The 16465-nt window shown below is 42.0% G+C and overlaps 1 protein-coding gene across 6 annotated transcripts in view; it reads left to right on the top strand.

Annotated features, from left to right (window-relative positions):
- Positions 1-16465, top strand: part of fbn2 (fibrillin 2) — a 60014-nt gene that overhangs the window by 2732 nt on the left and 40817 nt on the right. For 5 of the 6 annotated variants that reach the window (XM_027016130.3, XM_027016129.3, XM_081702138.1 and 2 more), the window contains exons 3-10: positions 177-275; positions 683-778; positions 3196-3291; positions 6747-6944; positions 10788-10913; positions 12357-12482; positions 14971-15123; positions 16140-16376. In XM_027016130.3, coding sequence (XP_026871931.3) covers positions 177-275; positions 683-778; positions 3196-3291; positions 6747-6944; positions 10788-10913; positions 12357-12482; positions 14971-15123; positions 16140-16376 — 1131 coding nt within the window. The remainder of the gene's footprint in view (positions 1-176; positions 276-682; positions 779-3195; positions 3292-6746; positions 6945-10787; positions 10914-12356; positions 12483-14970; positions 15124-16139; positions 16377-16465) is intronic. The other variant, XM_027016131.3, reaches the window with a different exon arrangement.

Raw genomic sequence — 16465 nt, 5'->3', positions numbered from 1 at the left:
TCGCAGTGCAAGATTGCATATGGTGCATGTAATTCTTATTCCTTTTGGTTTAATGACATTCTTAATATAATCTGATATGAATTATTCACCCATTTCTTATCAGCCTTGCTTTTCTGCAAAAGTGAAGTAATGGCTATTGCATTAATATTTTGCCCTTTCATCTTGCCACTTTCCAGCCATATGCCGCAACAACTGTGGTGATGGCTTCTGTTCCAGGCCCAACATCTGTTTGTGCCCCAGTGGTCAAATCGCCCCATCCTGTGCTGCCAAGTCCTGTAAGCTTCATCCCTTTCTCCTTTACTTCAGTTTAACTTTAGATTTGAAGTGGAAAAAGGGACGATAAAATCCTGTTTAAGGTATTCAATCATGCAATCTGAATAACTTATTTTTGAGCAGCTTTAAGATCTTGGTTTTAAACGCACTTGCTTGGAAGGGGCTGCTGTCCCACAGGACATTCTGCAGTTTTTCAGGCTGCAGGTGGATTAGCATGCAACATCATCAACATCTGAATTGTCCTGGGTGCACAGTGTCTCACGTCTTTTCTGTGATGGATTTTCATGGGTGCACAGAGTCTCACGTTTTTTTCTGTGCTAAATTGCCCTGGGTGCACAGGGTCTCATGTTGTTTTCTGTGCTGAACTGTCCTAGTTGTACAGGGTCTCACGTTTTTTTCTGTGCTGCAGCCCACCCGTGTAGCATCAGGTGTATGAATGGAGGACTGTGTGTGGCGGACCACTGCCAGTGTCAGAAAGGCTACACAGGAACCTACTGTGGACAGCGTGAGTGCCTCTAACCAACCATGCTAGAATAGGCTAGAATTCATGCTAGTAAGGATAATAACAGTAATACCACCAGTAGTAACTTGCTTATGAATGCTTGTTTATACTTGCATGTCATTTTTTCCATCATTTTTTGATGAAATTTATTGTTGTGATTTAAAATTAAGAACATCAAAGGACTGTGGTCAAAGGTGCAAAAAATTAGATGCATTTACTATTTTTTTAAGTGCAATTCCCCAGGCCTCCCAATGTACTCTAGGTGCCATCATGGTGACCGTGCAGACACTACACTGAGACCTCATAACCTATTTGGACAGAGAAAGTTGGAAATGTAGCAGTGTTATTAAAGGATGTTCATAGGATAAGGGCTGCCAAGTACCAGGTCAGAAGAGTTTTCCAGTAAGAGACCATTCCATGTGAATAATATTTGTAAACGAATTAATCCGATGTGACCAGTTAAGCAAGTGAGGACATTGCCAGACCATTACAGGCAAGTTTTTGGCTAGCATTCTTCACCTCAGCTGTAATGAAAGGTTCAAACAGGAATCATCATTAAAAAGAAGAGCCATGGGGTAAATGGAATATCAAGAACATTGCTCAGCTTGGAAGATGGCCTGTCTTCAAGAATTTTGTCACTTCAGCATATTCCAAGTACATGTGAATGAAAGGGCGAGGGCAACCCAGAGAACAGCTTTCAGTACAGAGGTGATATACGTTTCATTGAGTGACGCCTTTTAGGAGTGAGGTAAATCCTATGAAAAAAATGTAACATGAGTCAGACAGTTATCTGGATTTATGCAGGAGCTACTCATCTTACTGCATTCTACGTCCAAACAAATTACACTAAACATCTACACCAGACATGTTTGACTGAGAGGGGTTTCGATACTACTGAAAAAGGAAATGCAAAGACTTTTAGGATAGGTGTGCCTAATAAAGTGCAGAATGAGTGTAGGTAAAAGTTGTTTGCTCTAAAGTGGTTGGTGTCATGTCAGGCAGATGCCTTGTATGGATAACGGTGTGCATAAGACGATTTGTCGGGAGACTGAAAGGTTGAAGCCAGTAGAGGGACGCTCTTAAGCATAAACTGGAGATTCTGAAGTCTGAGTAAACTGAATCTTGTAGTCTCTCTGGGTAAGCCACTACATTTGTGATATTCAGAGCAGATGTAAGAGAAATGGCCAATAGCGGAGCTTAAAACTCAGTAGTAATGAGGGATTATGAAATGACTTATTATGCTTCAAGACTGAGATATAAGTTCATATGGAGTTTTCCATGTAAACGTAGAGACCAGAGAATGTGAGTTGTCCCAGTAGCAAACAGGAAGGGAGAGTGGAATCACTGAGCAGTAAAAATTGACACCAGCAATGAATCGATTTCTGGCTCTTGTAGGGTCTTGTCATGTCATAAACCGCACCTTCTGGAATTTAGCTGCAGTTATCTATAGTGCCACCTGCATTTCTCAGTTTTTGAAAGGTTTAAATCACTTTGAGAACCTCTAAGTGAAGGGTAGTACTAGTCGCTGAAACAGAGGAAAGGCCGTGGGAACCAGCTTTGCTGTTCTGGCTTTCTGTTTCAGAAATATGGGAAAGAGGTTGAGGGTGCACAGATCTAAATCTGTTCACTCTGTTAGACAGACCACTAAATTAGACCTTAATGGAATCCCCAGAGCTCCACTTATAAATTCAGTTAATCTTCAATATTACTTTCCTGTTTCTGTGTATGGTTTCCTGGGCCAGAGGTGTCCCGTAAAGTTAAATGACTTGATCTGATAACATCTTAAGCTCGGCACTTCATTTCTTAGAACACCAGCTTTTTAGTGGTGCATCACAATGGACTGGTCAAGCTGACTCAATTTCAACATTAGAACAAGAAAGAAAGCAGCCTTTCTCGGCTGATTATGTGTCTGTGTGTGACTAACCCACTTCTCTCAGTTTCATTTTTAAATGAATACCAACAGTAGATAAAGAGTTTGGATGGTATTGCCCGAGCTTAATAGAATGTAGGTGGACAGTGCAATTTTTTTTTAAAGAATGTGCAAGCAGCCAGAAATCATTTCCAGTTCTAAATACTGTATCAACGTGTCAAAGAGCAACATATCAAAGGCAATGTATACCCATCATGCTGGGGACTGCTTAATGCCACTGTGTTTACTGGTTGTCTATTATCTATTAACATCATGGCTTCGTATACCTCTTCATCTGGGAAGTTGTTAAGTTGGGTTTTATAGAATTTTGACCTAAGTTGAGTTGGCATTAACAAGCCCTTGACCTGTTTTTTCCATAACATTCCTGGGTTAACAGGGGTTAGTGTTGGCCAATAACTCTATGTCACCCCTCTCGTTTGTACATTCTGAGCTTTGTACTTAACCGTGGGATTCGGCACTAACGAAAAGGGCTCTCTGGTTTATGTTTCAGCTGTGTGCGAGAAGAAGTGTCAGAATGGGGGACGCTGCACTGGCCCCAACCGCTGCGCGTGTGTGTATGGCTTCACGGGCCCACAGTGTGAACGAGGTAACGGCTGACCGGTTCAGTACCTTGCCTCGACTTTGTTCCGGCAGAGGTGTACTCTCCTGTTGCCCTCTCTTTCACTCTTCACACGACCCGTCCACTCGCTCTGTGGAATGTGCTGCCGCGACCAGCAGGCAGAGAGAGTTGTCACGCTGCTTTCCACTTCTACAGGCCCCGCTTTGCACTTTACCTGGGGAGAGGGCTGTTTGAACACGGCTTGGCACTTTACATACTGACTTAATTTACGTGCACCTTATATTGATCCTAATTTTGAATTTAATTCCAAAGTTATGTCTACATTACTTATTTGCAAGTGGGGTAAATTGGTTGTTTAAACATCAGTAATAGTTGTCCATGGTTGTTGTAGCAGGTTAACTGTTATAGATATGAACTGGATCTTAGCTACCAATGCATAATGTATAAACATCATGATTAAAATCATATTTCAGTCAGGATGTTAAATATGCTGGGAAGAGTGAGTGCATGGAAAATAGGTATGTAATAATAATAGTAAAAAAAACAAAAAAAAACAAGCAGTATTGTTTATTGACTTGGCAGTTACCTTTTAGGTGATTAGGTTTTTAGTTTAATTCCTGTTTAAGAAAAAGAATTTGACTCGTGATACTTAGCTCAGATAGCATTTAACACATCAGCTCAACTGTCTGCTTGCCCATATGTTAATACTAATAATCCAAGAATGTCTGTCTCTCTCTCTTGCTCTCTCATGTGCGTCCACACACCCACACACATGCACCCACACCCACACACACAATCCTGAGCAAATTGTTTAGATGGATGAGTCACAGGTGTTGTCACATCTTCAGCAGCAATGTGTCAAGCCTACAAATGAAAGTTATATTTACATTTATCTGTCCTTGTGCCTGTGTGTGTGTGTGTGTGTGTGTGTGTGTGTGTGTGTGTGTGTGTGTGTGTGTGTGTGCATCTGGGAAAGACATCAGAAGTAAGGCGTAAGTGGGAGCAGATGGTGAACTCTGCAGTGTTGAATTTTACACTGCTGGGTGAGAACCAAAATGCTGGGTGTTTTCAGGGCTCGATAATGCTGTAGCTGACAGGTGGAGCAGTGTCGACCAGCCCACCAGGATGGGAGAACCTCCTCCTTTAAGTTTTATGTCTACCTCTGTCACTCATGTCCAGACAAGTGCATCACTCCATATGTGGAGTGTGTCTGTTTTACCTGCTGACCCCTTTTAAAGAGAAATGTCTTTGGCTGGCAGGTACAGAGGAAGGGATATTGAATGATTTTTATAGTGCAGGCCTTCTAAAGGCGTCCAGTGTCTGTTATCACACCCCCTCTAATCAAAGAAGCAGGAATGCTTTTCAGGTTTGCACATTGATCTTCACATCAGGCTGTGGCCATCGCTGGTTCTGCTGTTAGCCATCACCACCATTTTGTATGAAAGAATGAGCAAGACATTATGTAAGAAAAAATAGAATCTACATTTGAGCATGAGTATGAGAAAGTTTGTATGAGGACAAGAGACCTTTGCTAAAAATAATTTTAAGATCTTGAATCTGAGGCTACGGGGTTTATTACAACATTGATTGTTGTATTATATGCAGTATTATACAGAAGCACCTGGAGAGCTGGAGTTCAACATAGTTTTTCTGATTTGCCTGCTCAGAGACAACTCATCAGCTAACTACTTAGTTGGTGTGATGGAGCAGGGAAATCCCAAACTGGCCTGGTTTCTGGTGCTGCAAGATTAGGCAACCCTAGTCTAACTTTTCGAATCTGTAGAATATGTCGATTTAAATACCCTAATTTAGATAGTTGAAGTATACAAGCTGTAGTGCAGAAAGGTTAAAACATTATTACAGGGATATAATAAAAGGGTCTTGAGAGAGCATAAGGTATGATTTTAGTTACTTTATAGCGAGATTGACTCTGACATATAGCAAACATCTCAAAATCTACATCCATTACTTCATGGAAGTCTGCCCTAAAGTGTATTTAGAAAACATTTATGTAAACATTCATCCAAAATTTGGTGAACATTCTGGTCATTGGATAATGAGCCTCTGAGCCTCACTCATTCTTGTCTAAGGCAAATCACTTAATAGCACAGTTTTTACCATTTAAATATTTTAGATAAAAACATTTTGGCATATATTAAAAAAGCAACATTACTCACCAGAGATGGAAAAACCGAAGCTCCTGAGATGCTTTTAAACTTGTAAGACGATGGCATGAAGTGAAGGTGTAGCAGTACTTTCAAGCTGGCAGAACTGGTGTAGCACACGGTACAATGGAAGGCCTACTGTTTTCTAATGCAGAACACATGCTGCTTGCTGAAGTCCATATGTAATGTGCTGGGCAGAACTACGGCACAGAATGGATTTAGCAGCTTGTACAAATAATTAGGTTTTCCACATGTGAAGTTGAGTAGGAGGCTGCAGACATGCCTCTCTGCTGATTCTGACCCAGCAGCAGATTTGATTCAGTTATGAGTGGAACGCTAGAATTTATGTGGATAATTCAGAAACTTGCCTTGTCCTGAAGCATATGTGAGCCAGGATGGGTTGATCTAACATCACTACTAATACAAGTTTGACAATTTTGAGGACTGTTCCTGATGATCCAAATTCAGCAGAAGTTCAAGGTAATCCTGATGCGTTATGCAGCCAACACTTAAAAATATGTGACGCCTAGATTCAAAGATCAGGGCGATGTGACACATGGAGTTTATTTCTATGCATGTTTAATTGGATAACTTCACTAATAGTGAACATCATGCATTAGCTGCACAATCACTTATCTGTGTTAAGTCAGCTTTTTGGCCATGAGACTCTTACGTCCTGGTTCAACTGCCTTTCTGAGCTCTCCCCATAGTGGCCTCTGAGCTTGTATATAAATGTTTATGAGAAAGTTCAGAAGAGCTCTCATGGTGCCAGTGCCTGGTGTGTCCCAGCACAGATGCTCATCCACTGTCCTGTCCTCTGTAAAAGTGAGTGGAGGCATGTGTGGAAGAGCCAAGAGGGCCTGCTTATTGTAAAAGACTCAGCAACCAAAAATGTGTTGATGTTTTTAAATGATCCTGTGGTGTAGGGGCCAACGTGTTAGCTCAACTGCAATCTCTTCATTTCTTAAATCCTCTTACCTTTGAGCTTGTTTGCTGCTCAGTGATGCTTTAGATTTTGTTTGTATTTTTCAGTATATTACTTCAAAATCTTTATCTAAAGTCATGATCACACGTCCGTTTTAGACTTCATTATTTTTTATATCAATTTCTTGGCATGGTCTCCCCTTTTTTAAGCAAAGTTTAATCTATTCTTTTTGGTGGGAATTTTTTTTTTTAACCTTTTTATCTGCAACAGCCTTGGTGGTGTTTTCTTTGCATGCAGAACAGTTTAAGACTGAAACCATTCACCCTTTTATCACCACACAGTCTAAAACAAGAAGGGATGTTTCTAAGGGGTGGGTGCCTCTCTCTTTGCAGATTACCGAACAGGCCCATGCTTCTCACGCATGGTCAATCGGATGTGCCAGGGTCAGGTGAGCGGCGTTGTGTGCACCAGGACGCTGTGCTGTGCTACTGTGGGCCGAGCCTGGGGTCACCCGTGTGAGGAATGCCCCGCTCAGCCACAGCCCTGTCGCAGGGGTTTCATTCCCAACATCCGCACCGGAGCCTGCCAAGGTCACTCCTCTTTCCACAGACTTCATCTCCCACTCAGTTACAGAAGACACACACACACACACATACATACATACACACACACACACACACACACACACACATACACACACACACACATCCCTGCCTCTTCATGTCTGGAGCCTCCCTGTATGGAAATTACACCAAATCAGGGTGAGCAAGTTTTCCAAGGATCAGTTTCAGTGTAAATCCACATTAGAATAGGAAAATCAAGCATTCTAAGTGACTTTGAATGGGGCATGTAATTGGCGCTAATCTAGCCAGGGCCGACCTTTCAAAAACTGTCAGGTTGTGGAGTTTTCTCATACATCGGTGTAAGAGTATACCAAGAATGGTGTGATCAAGAAAATCATCCAGAGAAAGTGAATCCTGTTGACATAAACAACTTATTGAAGAAAGGAGTCAGAGGAGGATGTCAAAAATCATTCTGATAAACAGTCAAGCAAGTTGCAACCAAATACATTGCTGTTGCGACAACCACCGTGTCCAACTTTTGCTTTTCCTTGAAAGGATGGGCTATATCAGCAGACAACCAATTGCTGTCTAAGGGAAACGGAAAGGCAAGACTCCAGTGGGCAAAAGAGTGCAAAAATTGGATCGCTGAGCAGTGGAAAAACATCGCCTGGTCAAATGAATCCAGATTTCTGTCTGCACCATGCTGATGGGAGGGTCAGAGTTTGCCGCAAGCAGCATGAATTGATGAGCCCTTCCTGTTCTGTGTCAACAGTTCAGGCTGGTGGAGGTAGAGTAATGGTGTGGGTAATATTTTCTTGGCACACCTTGTCTTCTGAGACCTGTGGATGAACATTTGGACAGCAGGGCTTACCTGAGCACTGTGGTTGATTAAGTTTATCCCCTCATGGTAGCTGTTTGTGGCAGGACACAGCAGGATCATGCACCATGCCACAAGGCTCATATAGTCATGGATTAGTCCCAGGAAAATAACAATGAGTTTTCTTTGCTTTTCTGGCCTTCACAGTCCCCAGATTGTATCCTATATAATGTCTCTGGGATGAGGTAGAAAAGGTTTAAATGTGCAGAGCATTTCAGAATCTCCTTACAATTTGCGGCAACTATGAAAAGCTATCCTGACCGCAAGGGCCAAGATTCCTGCAGAACAGTTTCAACATCTAGTGGAAATAGTGGAATCTATGCCATGACAAAGTACTGCCTCCCCAATATATATAGATGCAGATGAAGGACCTCCATCCAAAATGCCCTGTTTCTCTGGCAACCTTTTGTACTTCATTACAATTCGTAATATCTTGTGAATTGTGTGCATATATATGATAGATAGATGTGTGTGTGTGTGTGTGTGTGTAGAGATATTACAAGATATGATATTCAAGTGCTCTATATTGAAGCTGCACTAGGTACTGCAACTCGGCTGAAAAACCTTGACTGTCGCTTTTGCGCATAACCAAGAATATCAAGCTAAGCTCCTCCGCAGAGAATTTAAAAAAATCAATAGACCAGCTACTAAACAATTAGTACAGCATCCACTGCTTTCAGTGTTCTCTGTGATGGCACAGAGAATATTTTTATATTCAGGACACAGAACTTCAAGGCTTCTGACAGGAAGCATGGCAATGTGGTCTCATGCTCTTCGAGCCCAACAGAGGGAAACAGAGCAGACGTACAGTATTAGGCGTATCATGAGCCTAAGCTATGAGGACATGCGGTCTGACGTGCTTCGCGTGTTCTGATGCTACATATGGTTTTATGGTGAGTATGGGTGTAATATACAGGCTGGCCTGGGGCATGTCTCTCTGACACACTCTGCTCTAAATCTCCATTCGACTTCAGAGAAGTAGGATTCCTAGGGAGCTTTGAGTGGATATCCTGTGCCCAAAGTAGAAGCACAGGCCAGGCTTTGTGAGTCCCCTGCGACAGCTGGAGGAGCCAGCGTGTCGGAGTCAGCTTGGGCTTCCATCTGACCTCCTACCACGCTGACACTGATTGGGAGTCTCTGCTGCAGTCACTCCACGCACAGGACACAATCTGAATGTAAAAGCCAGCATTAGATCATCTTGTTTGTCGAGAGACAATGTTCTGAACTCCAAGCCCTTTCTCCGATTTTTTTTCTTTCATAGCACAATATTTTTTAAAAGCTTTTCATGCTTGTTTGTATTAGTTCCATGTTGAATCTTTGTGCTGTCCTTGATCCACTCACATGAGGTGACACCAATGGAATTAGTATTCTCTGGATGTTAATTTAAGCAAACAAATCTCAGTTATTGGCAAGTGGGGCCGTACGTGGTCTCACTAGATTCAAACAGAATGGCTCAGATAAAATAAATAAATAAATCCAACAAAACAAATGCTCTACATTGAGCATCTGTTCACTTCAGTAATGAAATATTGGTTTGACAGCAGGTCTTCATCTCTGAGAGCGTCATTTAAATGTATCATTAGTGATTAAGTGCCCAGTACAAGCTCCAGGTTCTAGTAGCCGGTAGCAACATGCAGTGACCAAGGTGAAATCCACTTTTATACGTGGCAAGTATTATATTGGCACCTGTCATGCTTTTGATGTTCAGTACCAATGAGAGGCCTGGACCTTTGATACCCCCCATATAGACCTTGGCTTGGCTTTCAAAGGGGATGATAAGCATACTGTAACAACTTAGTGCCCAGAGCTGCACTGCATCCTGAGACACTTTCTTCTTCCTACAAGCCTTATCACAACCATTGGCACTATTGGCCCATCTGGAATAACTTTGACCTACATCACATTCCAAAACTTTAATAAAGAACCCACTTACAAGAGAGTCACACCCAAATAACCCACCTACAGCAAGGATGTTTTACACCCAGCCTTTTACCTTCTTTTATGTCAAACCAGGCAAAAATAAAGTCATAAAATGATTTTGGTCTTGGTTCCACCTGCCTGGAGTACTCCAAAAGTCCCTGGATCCAGTGAAGCTTCACTTCGAAATTGAGCCAGTCTGATTTGTGATGTTCACTGTTACAGCTAGAAATATGCCCTGACTGATGTCAGTGCATTGTGCAGCATCAGACATCATGATGCTTCTTGATTTGACAGAGATGACTGGCTTACATTTAAAGAACGGAGAACTGATTCCGGTTCGGCATGTGTGGAGCCAGAGGGCTTCCTGGCCAGCAGACTACCTAAAGAGTGACCTCACCTCTCCATCTGTGAACTGAAGAGTGGAGCAGCAGGGTCCTGTGGGCTCCTGCACTGTGCAGCTGGAAGATTCTTTGCAGCCTCTCTACCCACGTCCTTCCACCGGACCTCTGTAGGAGGGCGTGGGCTGCAGACGGATATTACTGAGACATGAATGGTGCTACTGTGTCCACCAGAGTCATCACACCACAACACCGATTTCTCCCAGTCTGCACTGAAACCTTTTTTGAAAATGTTTCATCATTGCCATAATACCATCACAGAGATGGTGACATTCACCACACCGCAAATACAACGTGTCAACCCAGAAAAATGTTGCTCTGAAACTATGAGTGAGATGATATAATAGTTTAAATGTTAATAAAGCGATGAGAAATCTGTATAAAACGTTTTTTTGAAGAATAAAGGAGTCATTTGAACTATGGTTTTAGTTTATGTTTATTATTCTATGTCCTGATATATGATATATTTCCCAGAATGTTCCCCTCAAACAACTCTATACAGCACAATGTATTTAATAGATTGTTGCAGATTTTGGATTTACCAAAATTTCACCTGCCAAAATGTTCATTGGCATGCCATTTTATCGGCTACTATTTCACTTTTTCATTTGACCACAAAAAATCCTTACTGATTTACAGACCACTGCTTACTTATTTTTGGAATATTTTATACAGATGTTGATGAATGTCAAGCAGTGCCAGGTCTATGCCAAGGAGGACGCTGCATGAACACAGTGGGTTCTTATGAGTGCAAGTGCACTGCTGGGCATCGCCTGAATGAAGGCAAGAACAAGTGCGAAGGTGAGTAATGATGCCCACATCTTTCATTCTCTCTCTTCATGTCTTAATGTGCTTTCGTATTGTGCAGGACTACCCATTCTCTGAAATCCAAAATAAGCTTTCAGGGCAATACAAAATAGGAGGGTCAGAAAAAAAGCCAGAACAAGTTATTTTATTGTTGTCCACTTGATTAGAGCCACTGCATTGCCTCCAGTTAACTGTATGACTGAGTATCACTATTAGCAGCCAGAACTTTTTTCCGTTGTTTATTTGATCGCTTTAATGACCAAATTGATGAGAATGTTGTTGGTGTACTTTGTTGGCGTTTATATAATTATAGTATCTTGCCCTATTAAAACATGTCCTACTAGCATTTTCTGGATTGTACAAACCATTTAGAAGTAAGTGAGTAAATGATAATAATGAATTATTAATTACAACTTTTTCTTAGCTGAGTTATACAACATTTATTTAGGTCTGTTAGGAGCTAAAAAAAATTGGATTGCCTAGGGAACCACAGATTTGCTCTTTTGAATTACAAGTAATTACTCAAAATTGTACAGTAACATATTACTTCATACCATGCTTACAGAAAGAGAGCTGACTATACTTCAGTGGTAGCTTGTGGTGGAGGCAGGCTGAATAGAAGCTGCTTAATTACAGGTCATCTGTGTATCACCTGCCAGCCCAGGAGTGTCACTTTCTCATTACTAGTATTTTAACACTGAACTGTTCATTGTGGTTTGGGAATAAATGGGCTGTACTCTTCACAATGCAAGGTGTATTTTGTGGTTGACCACAAGTGGGCTATGTACATAGGTTTGTTTAATATTTTTTTTCTACTTTTTAGAAGCATGGAAACTGTACACTATAGTGTTTGCCTAAATGAAATTAGGCTTGACAGGGTGAGAAACATTAGAAATGACAGTGAAGCTTTCACTAAGACACTGAGTTGGCACATCCTCACACTTTTGGTGTACAAACATTTCCAAATGAAGACAGGCTTACATGCTGTTTGTAAGCTGTAACAAGTCTGAATCCAAGCTGGACTGTGATGTTAGAGAGGGACTGTTCCATGTGGTCAGAAGCTTTGCTTTCTGGGAAGCACGCTTCCTTTGGGAAATGCTGTGCACGAGTGCTTCTCAGCTGTTGTTTGCTCAGCTAACAGCTCAGAACTCTCACAAGGGGATTCACTTTGCCCACATCCAAACTCACACAAGTCCATAATAGTAATAGTAGCACATTTTTGTGTTTTGAAAAAAATTGTAAATATATATTTCTGTATATTTCTAGTGCACAGCATTTGGGTTAAATCGGCTACACTTGAAATAAGTTACAAAGTATAGTTTGAAAGTGAATTTGCCATATGCATCTTTGCTTGGCTTCCCTTAACAAGTTGTAAATGTCCCAGGTTTTGACTTTTTGATGAGAATAATGTGAGATTTTGAAATCTACGTTTGATAGATGTGGATGAGTGCTCCACTGTTCCACACGTGTGTGATGGGGGGAAGTGCACCAACACGGCTGGCAGCTTCTCCTGCGTGTGCCTGCCTGGATATGCACAGTCCGCAGACAAGACTCGCTGCTTTGGTGAGTGTAAGCACTACTTTGGCCCCCTCTGTGTGTATATTCATGTGAAGGAATTTGCAAGAAAACCTTTGGGGGAAAACAACATTAGGATTGCACCACAGATCCTCACAGTGCTTACTAGGCATGCCTGAAACTATGCATAGGAATACATTTGTGTGACAGTGGGTGACAGATACGCCTCAAACATTTCTTACCCTGTAACAGTGTAGTCCATTTTAAGATTGCCACTGGTCGTCTGTGCGTATGTACAGTTTTATAACTTTATGCGTGTCTTGTTGAGGCAGGTAGGGAATGCTCTACTTAGGTTGTATGTGATGGAGAGATCACACAATTTCAGCAGATGGACCTCAACCAGTAATTACCCACCACCCCATACGCCGCTGCCCACATTTCAGTCCCCCACTCTGTACCTCACACTCCGACATCCACACTCCGCCCCGCACACTCTGAGTCCCCACACTGCACCCCACACACTCTGCCCCTCAGCACCAACCCAGCATTCCAGTCTGTCAGACAAATCAAGGTGCTATCTATCAGAAGGGTTAAGGCACTGTGTTGTGGAAGTGAGGTCCAACTGGATCTTTAATTTCACTTCAGGATAACACTTTGTCAGTCAGGGCGTGTGCCAACCTAGCAAGCGCCCCTATCTCTCTCTTAGTCTGGCCTAGCTATTAGAGACACCATGACACATGCAGTCAGATAAGTGTATGTGGGCCGATCCACAGGTAGACGAGAGTGTTCTGAGGCTTCCTCTTCTTTTAGTGGTTGGGGAATTATGGGGTGTTGTGGCATCAAACCAGGGAGTCACTGGGAGTAGCTTTTGGGGTTCTGTGTTTTTTTTTCACGTTTTTTTGAATGCTAATCTTAAAGTGTTCCTATCTCTGATTATCGCACGGCCATTTATAAAAAGCTCAGTGTCCCCTGAGGAGCTTAGCCATATATGGACCTGTTTCCATAGCGAGTACAGCTAGCTGATCAAAGGCACCTGCAACGTCACATGAACAGAACCTAGCAGTTGGCTCCCTTCTCTTACATGCCCAGCTTCTGGTTGCATGGCCTGAAGTTCATAAACATGCAGTAGTTGGGTTATGCTTATGTGCAGCAGCTAACTATGTGTATTTATGAGTGGCAGTGTTAAAAATAATCCAAACAACCCAGATATCAGCGCTGTGAGTGAAACAAACGACAGGGGAAGGTAAAAGGTAACCATGGTAATTAAAAGAATGAAAAAGAAACAAAAAAAGTACATACAATAAAATCAAAATGGCATTGCAAAATACACCTAATTGTACATTACCAATTTGATAAATGATACATAAGGTATATGCATACTTCGAATTTTTATGCTTCTACAGTAAATAAACTATATTGCATGTTTTCCTGAGTAATGTCACTGCAACAAACATCTCATAAATGTGACTTGACATTGAGTAGAACTGACAGAGTATTTCATGCTGGAAGTCCATCTGAAGGATCTTGGAGGTAAAGTTTTGGCTTTCAGAAGCTATGAAAGCACATGTGCAAACAGCACCTCAGGCAGCAGATGTTGGCTGAGATGCCCGTTGCAGAAGCTGCCTGACCTAAATACTGTAGGAAGTGCAGCCGCCTTTGGCCTGGAGGCTTTCACACCACCGTGCCGAAGTCAGAAGGGTGTTTCCACCAAAGGCAGAGCATGACACAGATGTGCGTTGATGAGAAACGGACGTGTGTACTGACGGAGCATTGGCACAGCGGGAAGGCCACTGTTAGAAAGGCAACAAAAACCAAATCTACAGAAGTAGGAGGTGAATGTATGAGGCAGGTGAGCTCAAGACGGCAGGGCACTGTGTTCGGACTTGGACTGGCTACTCTTTAGCCCTTGAAGGTTTCTGTAAGATTTCACAGGAGAGCCCGAGAACGGCATCTTGCTGTTCTGAAGCCAGCACAGTGCAGTCAGTGGCTTTACAACACGGTGTAATTGGCCTCCGCTTTTGAATTGAAGAGCAGTGTTGGTTTAGCGTGGTTCAGATCATACGCTGAAGACCACAGCACAGTAAATGTGTTTAGAGGTATGGAGTTTGAAAATGAAAAAGTCTTTTAATTTACTCATTTGGATTAATGTTTGGAATGTATGGCTGAATTTAATCACACTCACATGGCACTCACCAAAAAAGCATTCTTCCATCTATACTGATGTATTCATAAAAATATCCATATTAATGAATATCTCTTAGAGCATGATTTTGCAGCAATACCAATTAAACAGTCTTAGTCTGTTTTTGATTTACATCATCATGACATGAGGAGTTAGAAAAAATGTTTTAAAGTCCCACCAAGACCAGATTTATTGTTCTTCAGATGTATTGTTCTTCTATGGGTGTATGCCAGTACACCATATACCATTAAGTAAGGAATGGATAAACTCTGTGTGTGTGTGTGTGTGTGTGTGTGTGTGTGTGTGTGTGTGTGTGTGTGTGTGTGTGTGTGTGTTTTGATGTCGGTGTGTCAGGCCAGCACACGGGCTCCTGCTTTGCTGCTGTGTTAAATGGGCGATGTGCTCAGGAGATGACTGGACGCTTCACTAAAATGCAGTGCTGTTGTGATGGTGCCCGCTGCTGGGCCCGAGGAACGGTCCCGGAGATGTGCCCTATTCGTGGCTCGGGTGAGATCTCATCCCTCTACCCCTCCTGTTTCACTGACCAGTGTGAGAGACATGGGGTCTCGCATTCCTCCAGTAAGAGCATAGTTACTTATTAAGTGTCAGAGTTATATGAATTGGTATATGAATACCCTACAGTGACAATACTTGGGGAAGTCTGACAGAAGGACACAAAAGTTACAGGATCAGTGAAAGATGATCTTGCACTTTCTTTAAAATTTGTGGAACATCATAACAAGGGGCTCTATTTTTGTGGAGAAAGCGCAAGCACAGAAATAAGGCATAAGGCCATGGCACAGACACATGGCAAAAATGAGCAGCACAGAGTGGTGCAATTATAAAAAGAGGCTGGGTTAGACTGAGTAGACGAGCAGCAGATGTATTTATTTAAATGGATGGATAGCATATAAGTCATATAAGGTCCGTGCCTAATACATTGAAGAAACGTCTGCTATGAGGCAATTTCTTCAAATAGTCATATTTTTATTTTATATCTATTTCGTAATGGTGACCTTTTGGGGTCATTTTTGAATTTCTCCTGGGGGCTTAGCCCTCCTATTCGTTTCTAGTGACACCCCTGGCACAAACAAAACTTCCCAGATGAGAAAACATACATACTTGTCAGGGAAGTACAGAGTTACCACACCAAAATATATCACAGTCAAAGTATGGCCTCCGCTTTTGAATCGAAGAACTCCACTTCACTAACCTCATCAGAGGCACGCCGATGAACACACATGTACCCTGCAAAATTAATAAAAAAATGTTAGGTGCCTCAGCGCAGACACAGAATTAGAGCCTGAAGAGTTAATTCAAAATACCTTCAGTAGACAGAAAGCCTTCTTGTTTTAATTTTATAATCAGGGAAGCACTATAAATAAGACTGTAATCACAGCTTTATATAAATAAAGATTAAAATACAAAAGTAAAAGCATGTAAAAACAACACATCAGTGTTTGGTTGCTGGTCAGTGTTACAGTTCATCATAAAAGACTGAGTCTCTTTGTTGTGTTGCTCAGATGAATTCCACAGGCTGTGTTTAGAGGGCGCCCCAGCAGGAGGGTATCCAGATGTGGATACTGGCATTCTAGGGGGAAGAGTTCCTCAACCTCCCACTGGACATGATAGCACTCTCAATGGCCAAACAATTTATCCAGTCAATGGGAATGGTCACATATATCCTCAGGTTCCACAGATCACTCAAATCCCTCATATTCCCATCAGTGGGAATGGACAAGGGCCACAAGGACCCGTTGGTGAGCTGAACACTTCAACACAAACACAAGAGTTTAGCTTTTTTTTACAGCCTGCTTATGCTAATCATGGCAACTTTATGTATACGGAT

This window comes from Electrophorus electricus, chromosome 19 (genome assembly GCF_041902795.1).
Source record: "Electrophorus electricus isolate QZ-2024a chromosome 19, ASM4190279v1, whole genome shotgun sequence".
NCBI lineage: Eukaryota > Metazoa > Chordata > Actinopteri > Gymnotiformes > Gymnotidae > Electrophorus > Electrophorus electricus.
The sequence above is the reverse complement of the archived record's forward strand: the minus strand, read 5'-3'. Positions and strand labels throughout refer to the sequence as shown.